General features: G+C 42.6%; 1 protein-coding gene across 4 annotated transcripts in view; it reads right to left on the bottom strand.

The window, feature by feature from the left end:
* The window catches only part of upf2 (UPF2 regulator of nonsense mediated mRNA decay), a 136,719-nt gene that overhangs the window by 68,757 nt on the left and 43,903 nt on the right, over positions 1-24,059 (bottom strand). For all 4 annotated transcript variants that reach the window (XM_038811917.1, XM_038811915.1, XM_038811916.1 and 1 more), the window contains 8 exons: positions 22,597-22,794; positions 20,237-20,407; positions 16,486-16,589; positions 14,238-14,323; positions 8,599-8,707; positions 8,213-8,326; positions 4,124-4,240; positions 914-1,099 (listed from right to left, as the gene is read on the bottom strand). In XM_038811917.1, coding sequence (XP_038667845.1) covers positions 914-1,099; positions 4,124-4,240; positions 8,213-8,326; positions 8,599-8,707; positions 14,238-14,323; positions 16,486-16,589; positions 20,237-20,407; positions 22,597-22,794 — 1,085 coding nt within the window. The remainder of the gene's footprint in view (positions 1-913; positions 1,100-4,123; positions 4,241-8,212; positions 8,327-8,598; positions 8,708-14,237; positions 14,324-16,485; positions 16,590-20,236; positions 20,408-22,596; positions 22,795-24,059) is intronic.

The following is a 24,059-nucleotide window of genomic DNA, read 5'->3' on the forward strand; positions in this document are numbered from 1 at the left end:
AGATATTTCCAGTGTTGTTCAGTCGGGAATTATGGAATTTAGACCTAGCAACAAAGAAAGAATGGTGGGATGCGCCCAAGTCAGGATGGTCCGATTTAGAGGGCAATGTAAAGGTGGTGCTGTTTCCTTGTGCCTTCTGGCATGGCTCTTCTAAATCAGAGTTTGCAGGGTTGGGATGTGCTTTGGCAAGTTGCTGCAGTGCAACTTGTAGTTGGTACACATTGCAGCCATGGTGCACCAATGGTGAAGCAAGTGAATGTTCAAGATGGTGGATAGGGTACTGACCACGCAGGTTGCTTTGTCCTGGATGGCGTTATGCTTCCTGAGTGTTGTTAGAGCTGCACTCATCCAAGCAAGTGGAGATATTTCATCATACTCTTAAATTATTCCTTGTGGGTAGTGGACAAGCTTTGGGGGGAATCACTCGCATTGAATTCTCAGCCTCGCTCCTCTAGCTACAGCAGTAATATGGCAAGCACAGTTGAGTTTCTGGTCAATGTCAAACCCTAGGATGTTGATGATGGAGGATTTGATGTAGTGCCACTGAATGTCACAGAGAGGTACTCAGATTCTCTCTTGTTGAAGATGGTTAACAGGACAGGCTTTTTTTCCCATGTGGCACAGGCTACTTCATTACTTGATGAATTGCAAATATAACTAAACATGATGGAATCATCAACGAACATTCCCACTTCTGACCTCATGATGGAGGAAAGTTGAAACAGTTGAAGATAACAGGGCCTACGGCACTTGCCCGAAGAACTCCTGCAGCGATGCCCTGGGGTTGAAAGAATTGGCCTTCACTAAGCATAACTATCTTTCTTTGTGCTCGGTATGCAGTTTTTGCATTCTTGTGCCATAGCAGGTTTACGTTTAATGGAGTGAATGATTCATTTAATTAACTAGCAGTTACCTTTTCAGTAGTGACCTTGGACAAGTCCTTGTAGAGAAGTTTGCGGATATATTCCTGAAGGGGAGGGCGTTTCTTCCTCACTGTTTTCTCAACAGGTGGCGGATTACAGTAATAGTATGCATTTTCCACCATTGTAACATAACGAGCATCTAAGTGCATTGCTTGCTTCTTGCGCATCATTTGCTCCTAAAGAGAGGGCATTGAAAATGGTCAGCATTATTGGCACAAACAGAAAATCAAACAAGAACACAGGAAATAGGAGGAGATGACCGTATGGCACACCAAACCTGCTCCGCCCTTCAATATAAACATGGCTGATCTTGGCCTTCAGTTCGCCATATCCCTCCATTCAGAGACACCAAATATTTGTTTGTGCAGTTCTAAATATAGTCAACGACAAAACATCAACAACGCTCTGGGTAGAGAATTCGAAAGATTCACAAATATTTATAATGAAGGAAATTATCCTCATCTCAGTCTTAAATGATCAACCCCATATCCTGCAACTGTGCACCGTATTCTGGATTCCCCAGCTAGTAGAAACAACCTCGCAGTGTCTACTGTGTCAGGGCCCTTGAGAATCTTGTATTGAATGAAATCACCTCTTGTTCTTCTAAACACCGGAGAATATAGGCCCAATATACTCAGCCTCTCATCATAGGACAACTCTCTCATCTCAATCTAGTGAACCTTTGCTGTAGGTCTCCAATGCAAGTATGTCCTTCCTTAAATATGCAGACTATAAAACATAGAACCATAGAAAGGTTACAGTGCAGAAAGAGGCCATTCAGCCCATCATGTTTGTACTGGCCAGAAAACAGGAAAAAGAAACCAGCCAGTCATTCTAATCCTATTTTCCAGCACCTCATCTATAGCCTTGCAGGTTACAGCACTTCAGATGCAGATCCAGGAATATTTTTAACCAGTTGAGTGTTTCAGCGTCCACCACCAACATAAACTCCAGACATCCATTACCCTCTGGGTGAAAAGGTTTGCCCTCATGTCCCTTCTACCAATCACCTTAAATCTCTGCCCTCTGGCAATTGACACCTCAGCTGGGGAACATGTCTTTCCCGTCTAACCTCACTTCATTTTGTACACCTCGATTAGGTGAACCCTTAACCTCTTCTGTTCTCAGGAAAACAACCCACATCTTTCCAATCTCTCCTCATAGCTGCAATTTCCAACGTTCCTGGCAACGCTCTTGTAAATCTCCTCTGCACTCTCTCCAGAGCAATTATGTAATGAGGTGACCAGAACTGTGAACAAAACTGCATACCCATGTCTCTCTGCAATTACAAGTTTAGAAAAATTCTACTTTTCTATTCTAATGACCATAGTGAATAACCATATCTTTCGTCACATTATAATATTAAAGAATAAAGAGCTACTTGAAGACTTGGTTACTTGCAACAGCAAAAGCGTATTTAAGCAAAAGCATAGGGTTGTGATTAGAACTGGGGCTATTCTTGCATCTTTGGATTTTGAGAAGAAATCCATTTTAATTAATGAAGCAACGGTCTTCTGATTGCCAAATAAACTTGAGAAATTGTTCATGCTGAACCCAATTCCGAGGGAGAACAAATCTACAATATGGAGTCAGTCACCATGAAGAAGATTGGTGCAAGAAATTGAAAATTCACTTTCCTGAATGTTAGAAATGAGGCACTTTGAAGAACCTAAGAACTAGGAGCAAGAGTCGGCCATCTGGCCCCTCGAGCCTGCTCCGCCATTCAATAGGATCATGCTGATCTTTTTGTGGACTCAGCTCCACTTACCCGCCCGCTCACCGTAACCTTTTATTCCTTTACTGTTCAAACATCTGTCTATCTTTGCCTTAAAACATTTAATGAGGTAGCCTCAACTGCTTCACTGGGCGTTCCTCCTCAACTCAGTCCTAAATCTGCTTCCCCTTATTTTAAGGCTATGTCCCCTAGTTCTAGTTTCACCTGCCAATGGAAGCAACCTCCCTGCTTCTATCCCATCTATTCCCTTCATAATTTTATATGTTTCTGTAAGATTGTCCCTTATTCCTCTAAATTCCAATGAGTATAGTCGCAGTCCCAGCCAGATCTGTTCCTGGGGAGGAGGGCGGATGCCCTTGCCTTCCTGATCGCCCGCCATAGAATCTTGTTCGGCTGGCAGTCAGCAGCACCACCCAAAGCTGCAGACTGGCTGTCCGAACTCTCAGACTCGCGACAGGAGTAGAGAACAAGGAAAATCCATGCGAAAGACGGGACGAACGGCTGAAGCGGAGGTGATCGCGAGATGACAACGGCAGCAAAAACCGTCCGGGAGAAGCAAGCGACAACACCAACAGCAGATCCAGTCGCGTATTGCCACCTATAATTGTTTCTCCGGCACCCAAATGTATATGTACCTACCCCCCCCCCCCCCCCCCCCCCCCACACACACAAACAGATGCCTACTTATGTGCTAAAAAAATACTGCCAATTGTACAGAGCTGCTGTTGTTGAGCGAGCGCATAATACCCTACTAGTTATTTTATTCTAACATTTTTTTTGCTGTTTGTTTTGTTTTTTGTGCGTGTTCCCTTCTCTTCTAGGTATATGTGTACATAACAGTAAACATACTTTGTTCAAAAACCCAATAAAAAACATTTATTTAAACAAAAGTATAGTCGCAGTCTACTTAGTATCTCGTCATAAGCAATCCTCTCAACTCCAGAATCAACTTACTGAATATCTCCTCTGCACCCCCTCCAGTGTCAGTACATCCTTTCTCAAGCAAGGAGACCAAAACTGTACACAGTACTCCAGGTGTGGCCTCACCAGCACCCTATAGAGCTGTAACATAACCTCCCTGCTTTTAAACTCCATCCCTCTAGCACCGAAGGACAAAATTCCATTTTGGAATAGAATCGCTACAATGCAGGAGGCCATTCTGCTCATCGAGTCTGCACTGACCCTCCGAAAGAGCACTCTATCTCGGCCCATTGCCTCGCCCTCGCTCCGTAACCCCACCTAACCTGCACAACTTTAGTCATTAAGGGGCAATTTTGGCATGGCCGATCCACCTAACTTGCAATTTTGGACACCAGAGCTGCAAACTGCCCAACCATACACTCAAAACAGTTCAAAGCCAGACCGCAAAGGAAAGAGGTGCCTTCCATAAAAAGAGAACGCGTAAGCAAAAGCATATTAAACAATGACTTTCCTGATTTGTGCATTCTCAGTGTACAAATCTTACCAAAAGAACACTTGTCCTCAAGTGGGATTCAGGTGATCGGAAAAGAAAGCGGCCAGTTGTCTCCAGGAGTGTGCAGGCCATTTCGATATGGTGGTGAGAGAAGTCAGCCAAGAGCATCTGCTCACAGTAGAGAATAAAAAGAGGTATTATTACCCGTCAAGTATGAATCTTTGCTTTTTATTTTTTAGGTGTAAAACTGTTGCATTTATGAAATGATCACTATAAACCAATTGCATAAGAAAGGTTGAGGGTTTTGGGGGGGGGGGGGGGGGGGGGGGGGGGCAAAAAGCAGGGAATGACAAACCAGTTAACCTAACATCCGTTGTCAGGAAATCACCAGCGTTTGGATTGAATGAACATTATGGAGGTTTTCAGCTGATTGGGGGAAGTGGCATGGGTTTTGCAATGAGTGAGTTGTGTCGCACGAGCTTTACTGAATATCTTGAAGAGATAATTAAATAGCTGACAGGGTAATGCTATGCATGCTGTTTAAATGGACATCTGGAAAATATTTGATAAAGTCCCTCGTACAACACTTTCTGCTAAAGTAGAAGCTCACACAACTGCAAATTATGGACCTGGTTAGATAATAGATGAAATGAAAAATAAAAATGAAAATCGCTTATTGTCACGAGTAGGCTTCAATGAAGTTACTGTGAGCAGCAGGAGAAAGAGAAGAGAGATCATGGACTGGTACTCTACCTGACAGACTATGACTAGTGCTGACCATAAAGGTCTGTTTTGGGACCTCAACTTTGCACCTTATTTGTTAATGGCTCAGACAATGAGATAGAAAACTATGATGGGGCTGGATTCTCCTCTTTGTGACCCTGGAAGCGAATTGTGATCAGGCCAAAAGTCGCGCAAAATGAACAAAATCCATTTTGTTCTCGGCACCGATTCCGATGCTATGTTCCGTCCCTCACTGGTGGCGAAGTTGAGATTTGCGTCCCTCACCAAGGGGCCCATGCAAAACCTTTACTTGCATGGATTTTAATGTCATTAACGGCATGGGCACTTCATGCCGCCCCCCCCCCCCCCCCCCCCCCACGATGCTCCGCCCCTCTTAGGCGGAGGTCTTGCGGGCACGAATTAGTGCACATATTTACATATATTTACATATTTACAAGCGGAGCCTGGGCGTCATGGCTGTGGAGGGGAAGCAGGAGGCTAACGGAACTCTGAAACAGCCTCAAAAAGTGTTGGGTTGGCTGGGGGTGGATGCATAGGCCGGGGGCAGTAGTGGGGGGCAACCTGGTGCCAAGTCTGTGGACTCGGAATATCCCCTACGGGTTCGGAGTGGCCATTGCTTCAGTACGTGTTTTAAACACACCCCTCTGGTGCTACCTACAGGCTCCTGGCTTCCAGACTGCTGGGTGCTCCCTCTGTCCTTTGAAAGCTCAGAAAGCCTCTGCATCATCTGGGAGCCCACCCAGGCTTCCTCTCTGGACACCCTCATACCCCAGATGTTTCATCAAGGGGATCAGCGTGGCCAAGCTCACTCAGTGGCCCACCAGGTATTGGCATTCCTCAGAAGTGTTGCCCAGGGGAAGCAGGGGGTTAGCAGAGCTGATCCCAACCAAAGGACATCTGCACCATGGCCTTTGGAACCTCCCTGACACCCTGTCCCTCTCAGAGCAGGGGCCTCACCACTGTCCTCCACCCCTCAGGAAAAGCAGTTGTCTCCTCCTGGTGAGGCTGGCAGCACTGGCTGCCTCTGCCACCACTTCCCAGGTGCTGTTCAGCTGGGCGGGTTCAAATCTGCGGCCCACCCCTGGGGAAGAGGGTGTACCTCCTCTCCTCACTGGCACGGTGCAGTGGGTTTAACTTCGACTCCCGAACTCAGGGGTCAGGTCTTCTGCAAACCACCTTCGAGGTCAATCAAAAGTTTGGTGACATCTTAATACAGCCAGTGAAGCAGTAGTGTTCCGTTGGCATGGCTGGGTACCAGACAGATTGTGTGGAATCTTGAATGGACATGAATACTGAAAGGAGAGATTGAAATCCTGGAAGGGGATGATTGGTGAAAGCATCTGAGAGAAAGCCTTGTTTGGGAGAAGATTTCAAGGCGTAATTTTCTTTTTTGTGAGTGGGGTTTGGGAACACTCGAGTGGAAGTCAAAGTTCCAGTAGGACCAGTTGCCTCAGTGTGACAAACACCTGCGGGAATTTGATGAGAAAACCACAGAAGTTGTTTCAGGTGGCCTGTCACTCATAGAACATAGAACATAAAACATTACAGCGCAGTACAGGCCCTTTGGCCCTCGATGTTGCGCCAACCTGTGAAACCACTATAAAACCCATCTCACTATTCCCTTATTATCCATATGTTTATCCAATGACCATTTAAATGCCCTTAATGCTGGCGAGTCCACTACTGTTGCAGGCAGGGCATTTCACACCCGTACTACTCTCCGAGTAAAGAACCTACCTCTGACATCTGTCCTATATCTATCTCCCCTCAAATTGAAGCAATGCCATCATCATCTGAGGAAAAAGGCTCTCACTGTCCACCCTGTCTAATCATCTGATCATCTTGTATGCCTCAATTAAGTCACCTCTTAACCTTCTTCTCTCTAACGAAAACAGCCTCAAGTCCCTCAGCCTTTCCTCATAAGATCTTCCCTCCATACCAGGTAACATCTTGGTAAATCTCCTCTGCACCCTTTCCAATGCTTCCACATCCTTCCTATAATGCACCGACCAGAACTGTACACAATACTCCAAATGCGGCCGCACCAGAGTTTTGTACAGCTGCAACATGACCTCATGGCTCCGAAACTCAATCCCTCTATCAATAAAAGCTAACACACCGTACGCCTTCTTAACAACCCTATCAACCTGGGTGGCAACTTTCAGGGATCTATGTACATGGACACAGAGATCACTCTGTTCATCCACACTACCAAGAATCTTAACATTAGCCCAGTACTCTGTCTTCCTGTTACGCCTTCCAAAATGAATTACCTCACACTTTTCCGTATTAAACTCCATTTGCCACCTCTCAGCCCAGCTCTGCAGCTTATCTATGTCCCTCTGTAACCTGCAACATCCTTCTGCACTGTCCACAACTCCACCGACTTTAGTGTCATCTGCAAATTTACTCATTCGTCCTTCTATGCCCTCCTCCAGGTCAATTATAAAAATGACAAACAGCAACGGCCCCAAAACAAATCCTTGTAGTACACCACTAGTAACTGAACTCCAGGCTGAACATTTCCCATCAACCACCACCCTCTGTCTTCTAACAGCGAGCCAATTTCTAATCCAAACTGCAAAATCACCCTGAATCCCATGCCTCCGTATTTTCTGCAATAGCCTACCGCGGGGAACCTTATCAAACTCTTTACTGAAATCCATATACACCACATCAACTGCTTTTCCCTCACCCACCTGTTTGGTCATCTAAAATTCTGATACTGATAACTTCTGAACATTGCCTCAAGTCCCATTGCTTCAGAGTATGATGTTTCTGGCCACTGTTGGCCCCTTGGTTCACATGGACTGTCTATTTACTGAGAACATTAATATATTTTGTAACTTGTATTAGCCTAACAAATGTGTACATCTGTAAAGGTTGGGTGAAGGAGTAGCGTATTATAGTTAAGGTGAAGGAGTAGTACATTATCGTTAATATTTTCCTGTTTAGGTTTTATTCTTTTGTTAAAGGTTGATCAACAGCCCTGTGTTCATCCATGTCTCAAAACAAAAAATAAATAAAAGTTATGGTCTACTGAGCCAGGATCCACTCTGGGACCTGACTGCCCAATAGTAACATCAGCTGGGTTTGTAACACAGTCTACAGAAATCTTCCTCGCTATCTATCGCATGGCGAATTTTTATGTTGCATGCAAACTTCTTGATCATTCCCCTCTATATTTCTCTACAGCTTACATACTTTGATCCTACCCAGTGCCAGAAATTTTGTCCTTACTACTTGTGCCAATCCAAGAACAAAGTCACCTTAACATCATTAAATAAACAAGTGGATATGCTCAGAAACTACAAGATTTCAGTTCAATTGAAGAACACGTGTAGGTCCCAAGTCTCAAGGTTAAATATATATGGATAAAACATAGTGCAGACTGACCTTCAGACAATGAAGTGAATCGTTCTTCAAGAACATTTTAAACTTTGTTAGTTCCCCAATGAACCGAACAGTTTTGTTTTTAGTTTCAATATTGATCTGGTCCTTCTTCCTGACCTGAAGTGTACAATTAAACATATGGATATTTATCACTCAAGTAACTTGAGCTCTTATGTATAAAGATGTCTTCTGGCACATGCAATGCTGCATTTACACAAACAAAAAGGTTCAGTATGTTATGCTTCAGTTCATGATATACTGTATCCTATTACCACAAATGTGCTTCAGGTTTTAACAGGAAAATCTATGCATTTCTCTGAACACAAATGGTGTCTTGCACCAATTTTAAAAAAATAAATCACAGCTGTGGCCTCTCAAAAAGAACGTACATGGAATCGGAAGTCTCCTTTTAACATAGCACAGAGGTCCTCTGCCACATCAGTCATGCATGGATGTAAAGTGCCAACCAGGCGGGCATAAAATGGAAGCAGGTCCAACCTAAAGGGGGAAAGGTTTTAAATAAATGATCAACTTACAAAGTACCAGGTGCAGGCTATTCTGTACTAATATTAAGTACAGACTTCTTCAAAAAAATACAATTCTTACTCTTTAATCATTATATTAAATATGCAACATCAGCCAAACACAATAATTTTGTTTTACAACACTATTACACCTCGAGTGAAACCAGATTGGCTTGATCACTCCAAGAATGCATAGACTGTAAACATGTTTAATTAACTGTGCTTGGCAACAAAATATTATTACTGATTTAACAAATAGGGCAGTAAAATATTTACTTGCCTAAAATATCAGTTCAAACTCCATCGCAAAACAGTTAACTCTGGCTTGTAACTTTAGGAGAAATAAAAATCCTTTTTGAGATGTATTCAAAAGGTGAAGAATGTCAACAATGGGGAATAAAATACTTTTTTCTCCCCAAGTCAACATTAAGTAAATCCGCAACTAGTACAACATATCTAGATCCAATTTGCAAAGCACTTACTACCCTTAGCTCAAATTGACTCAGTTTTCCTCTTCTAGCTTTTATATTTGTCTTGCAAATAATTGCCAGTGACCCATCCAGGAATGTAGTACGCGGCATGTATGTGTAATCAGGTTACTCACAGTAACATAGTGAGCAAAATACACAGATCATTTGAAAAATATATTTACAGGTCCGCTTCATAACCAGCTTATTTTCACTATTGATGAATGAAACATCTACAGATATGGAGCTTTCAAATGTCAATGGGAGTTCTACAGTTGTACTGACAATAGCAGGAGTGTTTATGTTAAACTGTGTGTCATCAATCACTGCACCAACAACAATTCTCTGGTCACTGGAATTTTTTGACAGTGTGATTTTTTTCCCCCCCCCAAAAGCCAGACAGATAATGCACTTTTTAAAACAAAAATAATAATGACAGAATTGTTATGGTGCAGGAGGCCACCATGCAGCCCATTTCGCCTTCACCGGCTCTCCAAATAACAGCAGCAGATTCGAAATCTGCAGAAATAGCCCATAGGCTCTTTACAGTGAAATTATTTTTTTTTGGTAATTGTGCCCCCACAAAAATACACCATTTGGAGCAAAACTGGCCTGAATGTCGTGGTGTCAGCTTGGTCTTCAGTTGCGGTGGTTTTACTGTAATGTCCTATGCTGGAGCCCTCGACTGTCCAGCTATATCCTCCCTCCCCTCAACCCCACAAAGACAGAACTGCAACTCGTCTTGTGTCCAGAGAAATGTAACTCCTCATTAACTACCATTATGGATTAGTCAGAGCCACTCATCCCCATTGTTTGCTGATATTGTTTAAGAATATTGCCAAGCATGATACTTAAAATCATTGCAGAATCATAATCACGACAGTGGAGAAGACCATTTGGCCCATCAGATCTGCACTGACACTCTGAACGAGCACCGTACCCTAGGCCCACGCACTCTACCTAGGCCCACACCCCCACCCTATCCGTGTAACCCAACAGCCCCAACTAACCTTTTGGACACTACGGAGCAATGTAGCATGGCCAATCCACCTAACCTGCACATCTTTGGACTGTGGTAGGAAACCGGAGCACCCGGTGGAAACCCATGCAGACACTGGGAGAGCATACAAACTCCACATTGACAGTGACCCAAGACCGGAATTGAACTCGGGTCCCTGGCGCTGTGAGGGAGCAGTACTAACCTGTAAGCAATATTGATTCAAAAGACATTGCTAAATGTTTAAAAAACACAAAAAGTAAATTTCAACTACAAAAGAACCTTTTACAACAATCTAAAGAAAATTGTTTGGGATTAAAATTCATGCATTTTTGCTTCTCTTGACAAGCCCAAACTATGTGATTGCGAATGCTGTCCAGAATCTGCTGTGGTCAATTTCGAAGTTCCTGAATCACTGCCACAGAATTTTTGAATGCCTTTTAGAAATTAACATTTAGTAGTGGGATGATTCAAATATATTAGGGCGAACGACTGGGGGGGTGGGGGGGCAAAAAGAAAGAACGGGACACAGACAAAATAAAGGGACACCAAACAACTTCTCGAGGTGTCCAAATTAATCAGTCCTTTGTAACTGAATTCCTGTGGTAATGATAAATATTGGGCACCTTTTCCCCAATGTAGGCAGTTTTTCTGGACAAGATGACAGTATATGTGGTGATGATTGTACAAATGCACTGCTTTGAGTTCTGTTAAACACAATTCAGCTCCATAGATCAACTTTGCCATTTTTAAACTATTTTTCCTGTATGCTCAGAAAGCATTATTGCTGCTAAAGATCGGAGTTTGGCAGCCATGAACACAGGTTTGGTATTTTTTACAGCCGCCTTGGCACAATAAATTAACTTTTACTGTTAAAAAGGTCTATTGACCAACTCTCACAACCAGACAATTCCAAATTTATAAAGTTACCAAGCTAGTCAGATGGCCAAGGTATTTTAAAGACATTTCAATTCCAGATGCCTGCCAAAACAGTACAGACTTTTCAGGTTTATAAATAAATGATCTGATCCTGTACTATGCCAAGTCTCGTTTCCTCCCCTGAACATATTAACTCTAAAAATGGCAAAACGGTACAGCATACTCAAGAAAATACAGCCTATTAACAATTTAATTACAGAAATTAAACAAGGGTTTCACATATTTGATATAGTTAATTGAGTGATTCTAACCTGGAATGAACGCTATGATGACCCTCACCTGATCAACTTTCAAAACCAACAAACCAGCTCTATCCACATCCCCAATATAGAAATTGTAGAAGAATCAATAAACTCTAACAAACCCAAACAAATAAAGACTATGGCCCAAATCTTCTGTTCCCCAGACAGTGTGCCAGGGAACCTCACGTAAGTCCTGACTGGGAAGTTTCAACTTCCACTGGGAAATCTCACTGAACCTGCAAACCTCCAAAACTCCGAGATTTTGGATGGTCCGACTTTGTTAGCAGAACAGTTATCTAGGAAAAGTTAGAAGGATCAAAACTAGTTCTAACTCTGCATACTATAGTACTGGCCACCCTCAGCAATACCCCAAGTCCCCCAACCCCACTAGACCCCCGACTGCCTCCCACCTAGGTATGAACCCCTGCGCATCCCCCCACCACAGACCCACCCACCCCCTTCATATTTGGTAGTTCCTCATACCAGGTGCATTGGACTAAATGTGTTCTAATCTGATGATTTCCTCAAGAGGATTCCTATATTGTGGAGCCCAAAGTTGCACACTACATGCAGTACTTGCCTGTAGTCTTACTAAGCATTTACACTGATTCACATCTGATTTCTGTGTTCGCAACTATGACGCGGCATAAAAAGGAGCATTGAGATTGAGTGTGCTCGGAGTTCAAAGGCACAAAAAGTTTGGGAGACACTGAACGAAGGTATAACATCAAAAGTTTGATGAATCCTAAGACTTTATTATAAATAGAATACACAGTTCATTTTCTATATAATTTTAGAAAACTAGATGTTGAATTACAGACAGAATACTAGATAGATTATATATAAAGAACTGACGATGGGGGTGAATGGTTACAGTATTGAAAGATTTCATTCTATGATTCTATATATAAATTCTGCTGAAAGATAGCAGATAGTAGTGTGTAGGCAGTTACACTGCGAAAGATGGCCTCTTGTGCCCTCTTACTGCAAAATGCAATCAATTAACTGATTTTAGAACATTTCAAGGCTGATGGCAAATTACAAATACAATACCATATAATTTATTTTCTAACAACTTATTTTAGAACAAATTAAAGCTTAACTCAAGAGATGATTATAGAGAAGTCCATGGCCAGTTTACAGCAGGTAAGTCTTGGTTTAGTTCTAAAATCACCTTTTATTTGCCAAAAACTGTTTTAACGCCAGGACCTCATTACAATTGCAATAAACTGACTAGCCCGAAAGGAAACTCGCCCATTTCTGCGGCATAATTTCTGGTGTCAGCCAGACATCTCTCCAAGGCAGGAATGCATCTCTTAAAATGGGGTTGCAGTCACTCACACCTTTTCACATTTCCAAGTTGCTGGGAGAAGAATTTTGCATCTATCAGTAATGCACGAGGAGCCAACAACAGTAATAAGTACCACTATTCAGTTACCATAAATAATGTAAGTCTTCGCTATCTGGGGATCCAAACTGCCATCGACTGGACACAGATCCACAAATGGAACCTGACCAGTCTGGTGGAGGGAGTAAAGAAGGGGACCCACTCCCAATCTCCCTGGCGGGGAGGGTGCAGACAATCAAGATGAACTTACTGCCCAGGTTCCTCTTCCTGTTGAGATCCACAGCAGAAAGAGTGAGGGAATGGGTAAGGATGGAGGAGAGCTCCTGCTTTGGGACGTCCCTCCGAGCCCTTGCCATAACACAAAAGCGCTCCCATCCCCGCCAGCCAAGCACTCAACAAGCACAGCGGTAATAGCCACGCTCCGGACATGGAACCAGCCACGGTAACACCTCGACCTGACCGAAATGTCTACCATGACATCCATCTGCAACAAGCAGAGGTTCATGCCAGCCACAATGGAATCCATCTTTAAAAGGTGGAGGCAGGACGGGGCGGGGGGCACATTGACAGTTAAGTGACATTTACATGGTCGATAGACTAGTGATGCTAGATGAACTGACGGAGAAGTTTCAACTGCCCAAAGGGAACGAACTACGACACATACAAATCAAAAACTTCTCTATCAGGAAACAACAACATGCCCATTGACACCGGGACAAACACTGATAGAGGAGTTGCTGGACGCAGGCGACTGTTAGAGGAGGTGCTTTCCCCACTGGACGGGACAAGGGAAAAATGGGAGGAAGAACTAGGGATAGAAATAGGGTGGGGTCTCTGGAGTGAAGTGCTGAACAGGGCAAACTCCAAATCACGTATCTTCTCGACTTGGATAGATAATTATCCTTTTTTAATTGCCACGAAAATATCCTAAAATTCCCCACCAAGCACCACTGTGGCAGCGTGAACTGCGTTACAAGAACTGCAGCAGTGCACGGAGAAGGATTAACATCTGCCTTCTCAAGGTAACCAAGGTTAGCCATTACATAGATTACATAGAATGTACAGTGCAGATGGAGGCCATTCAGCCCATTGAGTCTGCCCTGCCCCTTGGAAAGAGAACCTTACCTAAACCCATACCTGCACCCGATCCCTGTAACCCCACCTAACCATTTTGGACACTAAGGGCAATTTAGCATGGCCAATCCACCTAACTTGCACATCTTTGGACTGTGGGAGGAAACCGGAGCACCCGGAAGAATCCCACAAAGACACGGGGAGAACGTGCAGACTCCACACAGACAGTGACCCAAGATGGGAATTGAACCTGGGGCCCTGGATCTGTGAAGCAACTCTGCTAACCACTGTGCTACCATGGCGCCCAAATGTGGCCGTGCCAATGTCACCCACATCCCGAGACCAAGAAAAAGCGACAGCAATACACAAACCTCTCCTTACATTAACATATCCCTACATAGATTTATTAAAAAGAGCTACGACAGTAATACACAAACCTCTGCCTGGGTACAGTGAAGAGTGCTCGGACCAATTTCCTTCGATTAGCTTTCGTGTTCATGTTCATGCAGAAATCCATCGCCGCCTGAGTAAAAAGAAAAGTTTATAAACTGTTGATTTGAAAGTTTTCAAACTTAGCTGTCAAGATCATCACCTTTGAATGGTGTCCACATTTCATCAGGCAGCGTAATATTGCAGCTAAATAGCATGAATTATTTTAACTACAAATGCTTGAGAGATGGATTTTTTTTAAAGAAATTAGGCCGTTGTATCAAAAGATCAGATTATTTTAATACAATTTTTAAGAATTCAATGCGATTTTCTTTACAATGAAACTAAAACCTGCCAAGCATTAGTAGGGAAAGGGTTGAGCCATTACCCAAAGATCAAATGGATTGTTTATAAAGTTTCATAGTCAAAACAACGTATGAATGTTTGTCATTTGACAGCTGCTTCGTCAGTCTCTCAAACATTAAAAAAGGTTATACTTTCCGAAAACACCCTATTTTCCCCCCAAAAAAAGCTGCTTCAATACCGACCTGACTTTTCCACTAACATTTTTAAAAAAAAATTTACCCAATTATTTTTTTCCAATTAAGGGGCAATTTTAGTGTGGCCAATCACCTACCCTGCACATCTTTGGGTTGTGGGGGTGAGACCCACGCAGACACGGGGAGAAGGTTCAAACTCCACACAGACAGTGACCCGGGGCCGGGATCGAACCCGGATCCTGAGCGCTGTAGGCAGCGGTGCTAACCACTGCGCCACCTTGCCGCCCCTTTTCCACGAACATTAAGTGGAATTTCACCATTAATATTTACTGGAGCTCAATAAAAGTTTCACAATTGGTCTGTGCTTAATCAGAATTGTTACGAACAGAATGTAGAATATAGATGAACCCTTTGGGATACAATGGTAGCATTTGAAACTTAGTTATACTCCCTCCCCCCTCACCCATTAATTAAGGAAACACTGGAAACAAAAGTAAAAATATATAATTCTTCGCACATTTACGTCCAATTGTTAACGAATTAGCATAAGGAACTGTAGAAAAATGCCTTTTTGGGGTCAATGCTCAGGGGCAACAATTCTAAGTGAACGGTCACAAACTCAGCAAATCACCAGAGGGCAGTAGCGGCAAAGATGGTTTAGAAAGACAACAGTAAGATAGGATCTGAATATATCTAGACCTTCAAATAAGACGTTGGATTTCCTTTTGTAGCAAATTACTATTCCATGTACACTACAGGGCAGCCTCACATAAAAGACAAGACAAGGAGGATTGAAATAATTTTTGGTTTAAGAAATAGAAATATCGTGCTCTTCAAGCGAGCGAATTATGCTGCAGAGTGCACAGAAAAAACTCCAGCACCCAGGGGTGCAGTAACTGCTGGAAGGTTGAAGCAAGATTGCCCTCAACCGCAAATGCACCGTGTGACTTCAGCATTGGGAAGCGACTCGCCTGCAGAAAGTGGCACTTACAACTTCATACTAGAAAAAAGGCAATGCGCCAAAGTCCAAAAAGGGAGAGAAAGATGAACAGGGTTAACTACAGGCCAGTTGTTTTAGGCCCATCAATTGTGCTTAAACTCCTAATCCATAATTTGAGATGCATTTCGTGAAATGTTTAGAAATTCATGTGCTAGTTAAGAACCATGTCTGACTGGCAACTTTGTAGTGATCTATTGGACAAATAAAGGCAAAATGGATTTTCAAAATAACTTTGAGAAGTGATCTCACAAAACTCAGATGTTTGGCATTGAAAGAAATACTTAGAAAACTATCCGATGGAAAGGGAACAAAGATTTAAGATCAATGAGGTTACTCAAATTGAAGAATGACTGCAAGTCATGTACCCAGTGGTCAGAGCTAGGTCCATTTTTATTTTTGGTATTTACAGATAATTAAGCAAAGAAATGAAATACTATGACCCCTTCCACAAAACAGAGAATATGGATGATTTGGGGGAATCGTCAATTTAAACCTGTCATTCAGTGAATGGGGAGAAATTTCTTCACACAGACACTGGCTTTACTAATTGCATCCTTTAAGAGAAAATTTAATGAACATTTGAAGCAGAGCAATACGCAAGCCTGCAGGACAGGGAGATTAATTCCTCGAGCTGCAAAGGAAATTCTACAATTGCCATATGGTTAACGGCAGATAAATGAAATAATGCGCACAGAGAAAAAGTAGCTGCACAAATTCCACAGAAATTACAGTACGAAACAGAACTCTTAAATGTACCTTGTCTATCAGATCACGGTTGACACAGTTAGGCAACTGCTGTAAAAAAGCATCCACTATCAGTTTCAGATGAGAACCAGTGCTGGCTTCCTCTTCATCTTGTTCTGCAATATAAATACCATAGATCAGAGAGAGTATAAATACATTTTCACACTGGGACTAAAGGAAGACATGCCAAAAAACTTGAGGCAGTTTCAGATGCATATTAGTAAAGCACATTTCAATATTTTGCACTGTCTCCTTTTTTCCTGAGTTACAAATAAAACTTCTACTCCAGTTACTGACAACCAGGATTGCAAGCAATCGACTCCAGTCCTTTACAATAACATCTCTGAGCCAGCCAAGAGATCCATGGCTATTGGTCAAATTGCATCTTCTCAGTGTAACTCCATAGCAGTTCATTTGAGACTGCCGATTCAGCGGTGAATGAACGGTCAGTCTCACGGGTTTTCTTCACTATGAGATTAAAGTTACCTTTTCGTAACCACTGCACCATTAAAGTTGTTCCTGACAGATTTGCAGGACTTGGGATGGATCATTGGGTAGTAGGATATGGTTTCATACTCAAGATTAGCTGTTAGTTTCCAATCTTGGCTACATGATTTAAGGAGTCAGAGAGGATGCTACTTTATGGATGAAAAAAACTAATTATCGGTCAATGTATATTAGTCTCATGCAATTCCTTTCCACTAAGCATGAGCAGATGCTAGGGAGCAAATATGTGCTATTCACTAGCGAAGGAGCAATTAAAGCAGAGAGTGGATCAGGACTGTAAAAATATTGGTAGGTTCAATCTGTCAGCTCACATACCACTTCAGTAATAGCTGCAAAACTACCGATTAAGACACTGGCTTGCATGGTTATTTAGGGCCAAGTGGGAGGAATTCTAGCTCACAGTAGCAATTCGACAGCCCCAGCTGCAATTAGTAAGCCAGATAAACTGGTCAATTATTACCAGTGTCCTGGGACAGAGATAAATGTGCTGTCTGAGAGAAAGGAAAGACTTCAATCCAATCCACATGCACCACTTCAGAGGCACCTCAACCCCAAAGATACCCCTACCTCTATAGTTCAGCTTTTGTTCAGCCTGTTTCAAAAGAACTCAATAGATAAGTTATACCCCAACAACTGTGTGTTCTGCCAGGAGGAGGCAAGGCTCCAGAAGCAGCTGATTGTGACCAACGCAGTTACAATATGGCTATCATTCCAAGCCAGAGGTTTTTATGCAAGGCAGCAACAGGTTTAACGTTCAATGTCGTGTACCAGGATTACAGTTTGCTGACTCTGTGTGAAGAACTGTAGCAAAGAATTGTACCTACTTTAAGGCTGATATCTGGTTCAGAATCATTAACAAGTGTTAAGGGCTTTAATTGCAGTGGATTTCTTAAAATATATGCAGGAGAACGTTTTAGGTCAATATGTAGAGTGTCTAATGTGGAATGGTGCAGTGCTGGACCTAATTCTGGGGAATGAAGCTGGACAGGTGGTTGAGGTGGTGGTGGGGAAGCATTGTACAGTAGTGATAGCGACCACAACATGGTGCTATTTAAGCTCGTTATGGACAAAGAAACAGGCAAGTTGCGAAAAAGCTTTGGATGGGGGAGGGGGAAAAAGAGAGAAGAAAGAATGTGGATTTTAGGTATTGGAGGTGTTGGCAGGCTTAAAAGTGGGCAAATCTCCAGGTCTGGATGAATTGTGCCCCAGGAGGCGAGGGGGAGTTTTGCAGGGGCTCTGACACAAATTTTTAATTCCTCTCTGGCCACGGGGGAGGTGCCAGTAGACTGAGAACAGCTAATGTGGTCCACTATTTAAGAAGGGTTGACGAGTTAAGCCAGGGAACTACAGACCAATGAGTCTCACATCAGCAGTAGGGAAACTATTGGAGAAAATTCTTAAGGAGAGAATCTATCTCCACTTGGAGAGGCAAGCTTTGATCGGGGTAGTCAGCACGGCTTTGTCAGAGGGAGGTCATGCTTAACAATCTTTTTTTGTAAAATTTAGAGTGTCCAATTCATTTTTTCCAATTAAGGGGCAATTTAGCGTGGCAAATCTACCTATCCTGCACATCTTTGGGTTGTGTGGGTGAAACCCACGCAAACACGGGGAGAATGTGCAAACTCCACACGGACAGTGACCCAGAGCCGGGATCGGCGCCGTGAGGCAGCAGTGCTATCCACTGCTTAAATTTTAAGTTTCTTAAAACTTATTTTAAGGAAGGTACTTAAAATCTTTGTCAGACTGAATGCAGACCTGCTACCCTACATAGCAAAATATTTGGTTTGAAGATAAAAGCAGAAAATGCTCGAAATACTCAACAGGTCAGGGAGCATCTATGGGGAACAAAACAGAGTCAAAATTTCAACTTTGATGACCTTCCACTAGAAAAGTTTGAGCTAGAGTAAAATGAACCAGGAAAATGATGCAGGTTATCTAGCTTTATATTGCACTGGAATAGGAGACAACACAAAAAGCAGCATGTTATGACAGGATTTTCATACACAATAGCTTAACCAGAACTTAGCACCTAGTATCTCGATAAACATTTAGAATAAAATCAACAATGAAAAGTTACTGCCAATATCACATTAATATTTTCAAACTCCATTCATTGAAAAAGGCCACGGTAATATATTTTAAGCACAGACATTTTTGTACAAAATCTCTCTTACTTACCTTAATAAAATTAATAAGCTTTACTAGCGTCACAAGTAGGCTTACATTAACATGCACTGAAGTTACTGTGAAAGGCTCCTAGTCACCTCACGCCGGCGCCTGTTCGGGTACACCAAGGGAGAATTCAGAACGTCCCATTCACCGAACAAACACGTCTTTCGTGACTTGTGGGAGGAAACCCGGAGGAAAACCGCGCAGACACAAGGAGAACGTGCAGACTCCACACGAACAGTGACCCAAGCCGGGAATCTAACCCGGGTCCCTGGCGCTGTGAAACAACAGTGCTAACCACTGTGCTACCGTGCCTTATTGAAGCATACCAGATCTTAACCAACTGGGGTCGTTATTACGTCAAGGATGTTAACACATAGGTTGTAACCTTTAAGGAAAATTTTAAATTTTTGCTACATTTCTAGGTTATCACTATTTTGGGCTAGATAGGTGGTGGCTTATATCTTGCTCTAGACCACAAAAGCATTGCTAAATAGGGGCAACACAGTTCTCTTTTGCAGGGCATGCTTTTTAAAAGACCAGTTGGTTTGTGGAGTTTCTGAACCCATTGCCCATTTAAAATCCAACACAGGCAGGAAGCAGGCCAGCAGCACGGTTCGATTCCCGTACCAGCCTCCCCGGACAGGCGCCGGAATGTGGCGACTAGGGGCTTTTCGCAGTAACTTCATTGAAGCTTACTCGTGACAATAAGCGATTTTCATTTTTTTTTCCAAGCAGAGAAAATTACTTTTTAAAAACTCCTCGGCATTCATGTCCTCCAACATTCCTCGATGTTGATTTGTAAAAGTGAAAATACATTCCGCCTGATCAAAATTTAGGTTTTCTTTGGGGGAAGTGACAGAATGATCAACAAGCAGCAACCCTATTCTGTCAAGACAGATAATCCTGAAGAAGATGGCTTGTTGGGCCCAACGGTACTTCCTTATTTCTAAAAAAGATTTCAACCCGCAAATAAGGAAAATACAAACAGCAGTCTCAGTAGTTTGTGGAGGTTGGATGCAGTTCAGCCACATTGTTGAAGCAGTAGACTGCACAATTTAATTACAGTAGTTAAAACAAGTGTTACCATGTTCCTCCAGAAGTTTTTGACTCAGTTCTTCTGTTTCTTCTGGTCCTTCTTCCTCCAATATTTCATCATTAATATCCAGATTCTCCAGTTCCAGCTCCAGCTCTTCTGTGGCAACAACTAACTCTTTGGAATCCTTTCCATCCTTGGTTTCTTTCCCATCTTTGGAATCTGTTACAAACGGTTGAATTACTGTAAATAAAGATCTCTGTGGCGAATTCTGCAAACGTTCCAATTCAACCATCTATTTGCAATACAATTAGAGTTGGTTACAGCAGCAGAGCTATTAAAAATCGTTTGTAACTTTATTTGTCCTTCACCCATCAACAGGTTATTTAACTGGAGGGTGGTGGAAGTGACTGAAGCCCAATATGCCTGTGAATCTATCTGCATATATCTGAAAGGGTACTGGATAGCAGTCAGGTATAGAAAACCAGATTTCTTTTCACCCCAGCCAAATCCAGAAATATGGGCGCTTAACTTCTGAGCCGCTTATGGCTGCAACAAAGCAAGTATAAACTGAGGATCAAGGTTTGCGCTCCTTGCCCTTAACGATTAAATCCCATATATTCATTCACCAGAGTTAGATCTCTGCTCTCAATGTGAATCACACAAATTGTGTGGCAACATTGTTACAAAACAATCAATCGATAACATTTTACATGCATCCTTCGTAAATTAATGCAAATTATGTTCGTCAAATGTTGGAAAAAAATATTACTGCCAAAGATATGCCGCAATTCTTATGCATTTATCTCAATAAACCTACAATGTGTGATAATAGTCTGCAATGCCATTAGTAGGGCAGAATTATCCTGTTTGGATAATAAATGCATTGACTCCTGCTCTCCTGATTTATCAGGAACCATTGCTCTAAGTTGTTGTCAGCAAAGATCAAGTCATAAAGAAACACTTGAAGAAAAGGGCTAAGGACACAATTTCAAGCACACTGAAACAAAATTCTCGAATTTAACAAACTTTTAAGAAGCACTCTTGCCAGACTCCATGGGCCGAATTTTCATCTGCGTACAGAGGTACATTTCAGTGAGGATTCTCCCCAGTGTTCCCGAACCCGCTCCTTTCTGGCCTTTTTTCAGATCAGGAATGCATACTATGCAAATCGCACACCTACCTCTGCCAAGGTTGGGTTCCCCATTTTAAATTGAGGACAAAAATTGGATTTCATCCAGCACACCATTTTCTTCTGGTGGTGCAGGTTTTTGAAGCGCATTAAAACACCTTCAAATGACAACGTTAGGTGCTGTATCGCAATGTAGAATGTGTATTTGATGAAGCGATCTGTCCTTTAAAGTTAAGTGGCTTACATTGACTCATTTTGTACACTTGTTCACATGCATTAAATAATAATAACTTATTGTCACAAGTAGGCTTCAATTAAGTCACTGTGAAAAGTCCCTAGTCACCACATTCTGGTGCCTATTCGGGGAGGCCGGTACGGTAATTGAACCCGCGCTGCTCGTCTTGTGTTGGAGAACTAAGGCAAACCTTGTGACCAGTCTGCCTTCGTACCCATACTCCTGTGCTGGTTCCTGGCTCACAAACTGTAGCCCCACCCCGGCATAAAAAGACAAAACTGCTGTGTGAACTCACACATGTGCAGATTATGCGCCACAGTGATTGATGCACAGGTCTGATTTTCCCTTGTCCAGATAAAGATTCAGGCCCTAAACGATATGAAATTAAAGTGCAATGACTGCACTATTGTAGATTGCACCATAGTTTGGATAAGGTGAATATTGCTTGTTTTATTTCAATACCTTTATATCCGAGAAATAACATATATACAACTTATCTCATTGCAATTAAACAAATACCTTTGGAATTTGTAATTGGAGCAGCAGATAGTCATCAAGATGGAATGTGACACTGTAGTTTTCCTTACATACATCACACATTAACCTGATAGCCTGCTTATATCCTATTGAGATCCATTAAAATCTAATAACGGAGTCCATTTGTCCTCAAGGTGTATCAGTCGCCAGTATAAAAGAAGCTGGTGATGAATCTAGTCAATGGGCCAGACTTTGCTGAAAACCTAATAGCACCTGAGTGACACACATAATCATTAATGAATAAATCCGTCACGCCATGCCATGAATTGTGAATCACCGCAAGTTGCTGACCAATTTGGGTCTTTCTGCTGAAGTTATAGCCCATATTCTCAAAAGCACATTACACGTGGTCAAATTCTGAAATTAAAATGCAAGCTGATTTCTCTGTGGAGAGAGAAGGGAGCAAATGTTCCAGGTCTGGATGCCATTTGGGCCTCTTTCCAATTCCACTCAAATATTATATATATATATATGCATTTTTCATTCCATACCTACACACTGCATTACCTTTTGAATCTTCTTTGCTGGCATCTTTGTTCTGAGAATTCTTATCATTATCTTTGAACAATATGGCAGGTACAAATGCTTTCAGGTCAATTAGGTTTTCATAGAAATTGCGCGCATCTTCATCCTCCCAGATTCCTCCATCAAGGTCATATTCTCCAGATTTCCCAGGTGTGAAGATGTCTATGCCAGTGCCATGTTCTGTTAAATACAATTACAGAACTTCACTGTAGTGTTTGAAACAACTGTCATTTAGTGACACCTAGTGGCTGTTGATATAAATCTAATATATTCATGGCGCTGATGAAAGCATTGGATTTTCAAAGTCACATCTTTGCTGCCAAACACAACTTTTTGATGAAACTGCCTCATACTACAGGGAATCATAGAATTGTTACAGCGCAGGAGGCTATTTGACCCATTGTGTCCACACTAGCTATCCAAAAGAGCAGCATGCTTATTGCAATTGCCTTTGCTTTTCCCCTGTCTCTGCCCCTCATAATTTTGTAGACCTCTATCAGGTCGCCCCTCAACCTCCGTCGTTCCAGTGAGAACAAACCGAGTTTATTCAACCGCTCCTCATAGTTAATGCCCTCCATACCAGGCAACATCCTGGTAAATCTCTTCTGCACCCTCTCTAAAGCCTCCACGTCCTTCTGGCAGTGTGGCGACCAGAATTGAACACTATACTCCAAGTGTGGCCTAACTGAGGTTCTATAGAGCTGCAACATGACTTGCCAATTTTTATACTCAAATGCCCCGGTCAATGAAGGCAAGCATGCCGTATGCCTTCTTCACCTGTGGACCTGTACACCAAGATCTCTCTGACTGTCAATACCCTTGAGGGTTCTAACATTCACTGTATATTCCCTACCTGTATTAGACCTTCCAGAATGCATTACTTCACATTTGTCCGGATTAAACTCCATCTGCCATCTCACCGCCCAAGTCTCCAAACAATCTAAATCCTGCTGTATCCTGTGACAGTCCTCATCGTTATCCGCAATTCCATCAACCTTTGTGTCGTCCGCAAATTTGCTAATCAGGCCAGTTACATTTTCCTCCAAATCATTTATATATAGTACAAACAGCAAAGGTCCCAGCACTGATCCCTGTGGAACACCACTAGTCACAGCCCGCCAATCAGAAAATCACCCTTCCATTGCTACTCTCTGCCTTCTATGGCCTAGCCAGTTCTGTATCCATCTTGCCAGCTCACCCCTGATCCTGTGTGACTTCACCTTTTGTACCAGTCTGCCATGAGGGACCTTGTCAAAGGCCTTACTGAAGTCCATATAGACAACATCCACTGCCCTACCTGCATCAATCATCTTTGTGACCTTCTCGAAAACCTCTATCAAGTTAGTGAGACACGCCCGCCCCTTCACAAAACCTTGCTGCCTCTCACAAAGTGCGGGCCACGACCCACAGAGCTATCGGTCACAGCGTTCCCATGGTTAAATGGC

Source organism: Scyliorhinus canicula, chromosome 11 (genome assembly GCF_902713615.1).
Source record: "Scyliorhinus canicula chromosome 11, sScyCan1.1, whole genome shotgun sequence".
Lineage (NCBI taxonomy): Eukaryota > Metazoa > Chordata > Chondrichthyes > Carcharhiniformes > Scyliorhinidae > Scyliorhinus > Scyliorhinus canicula.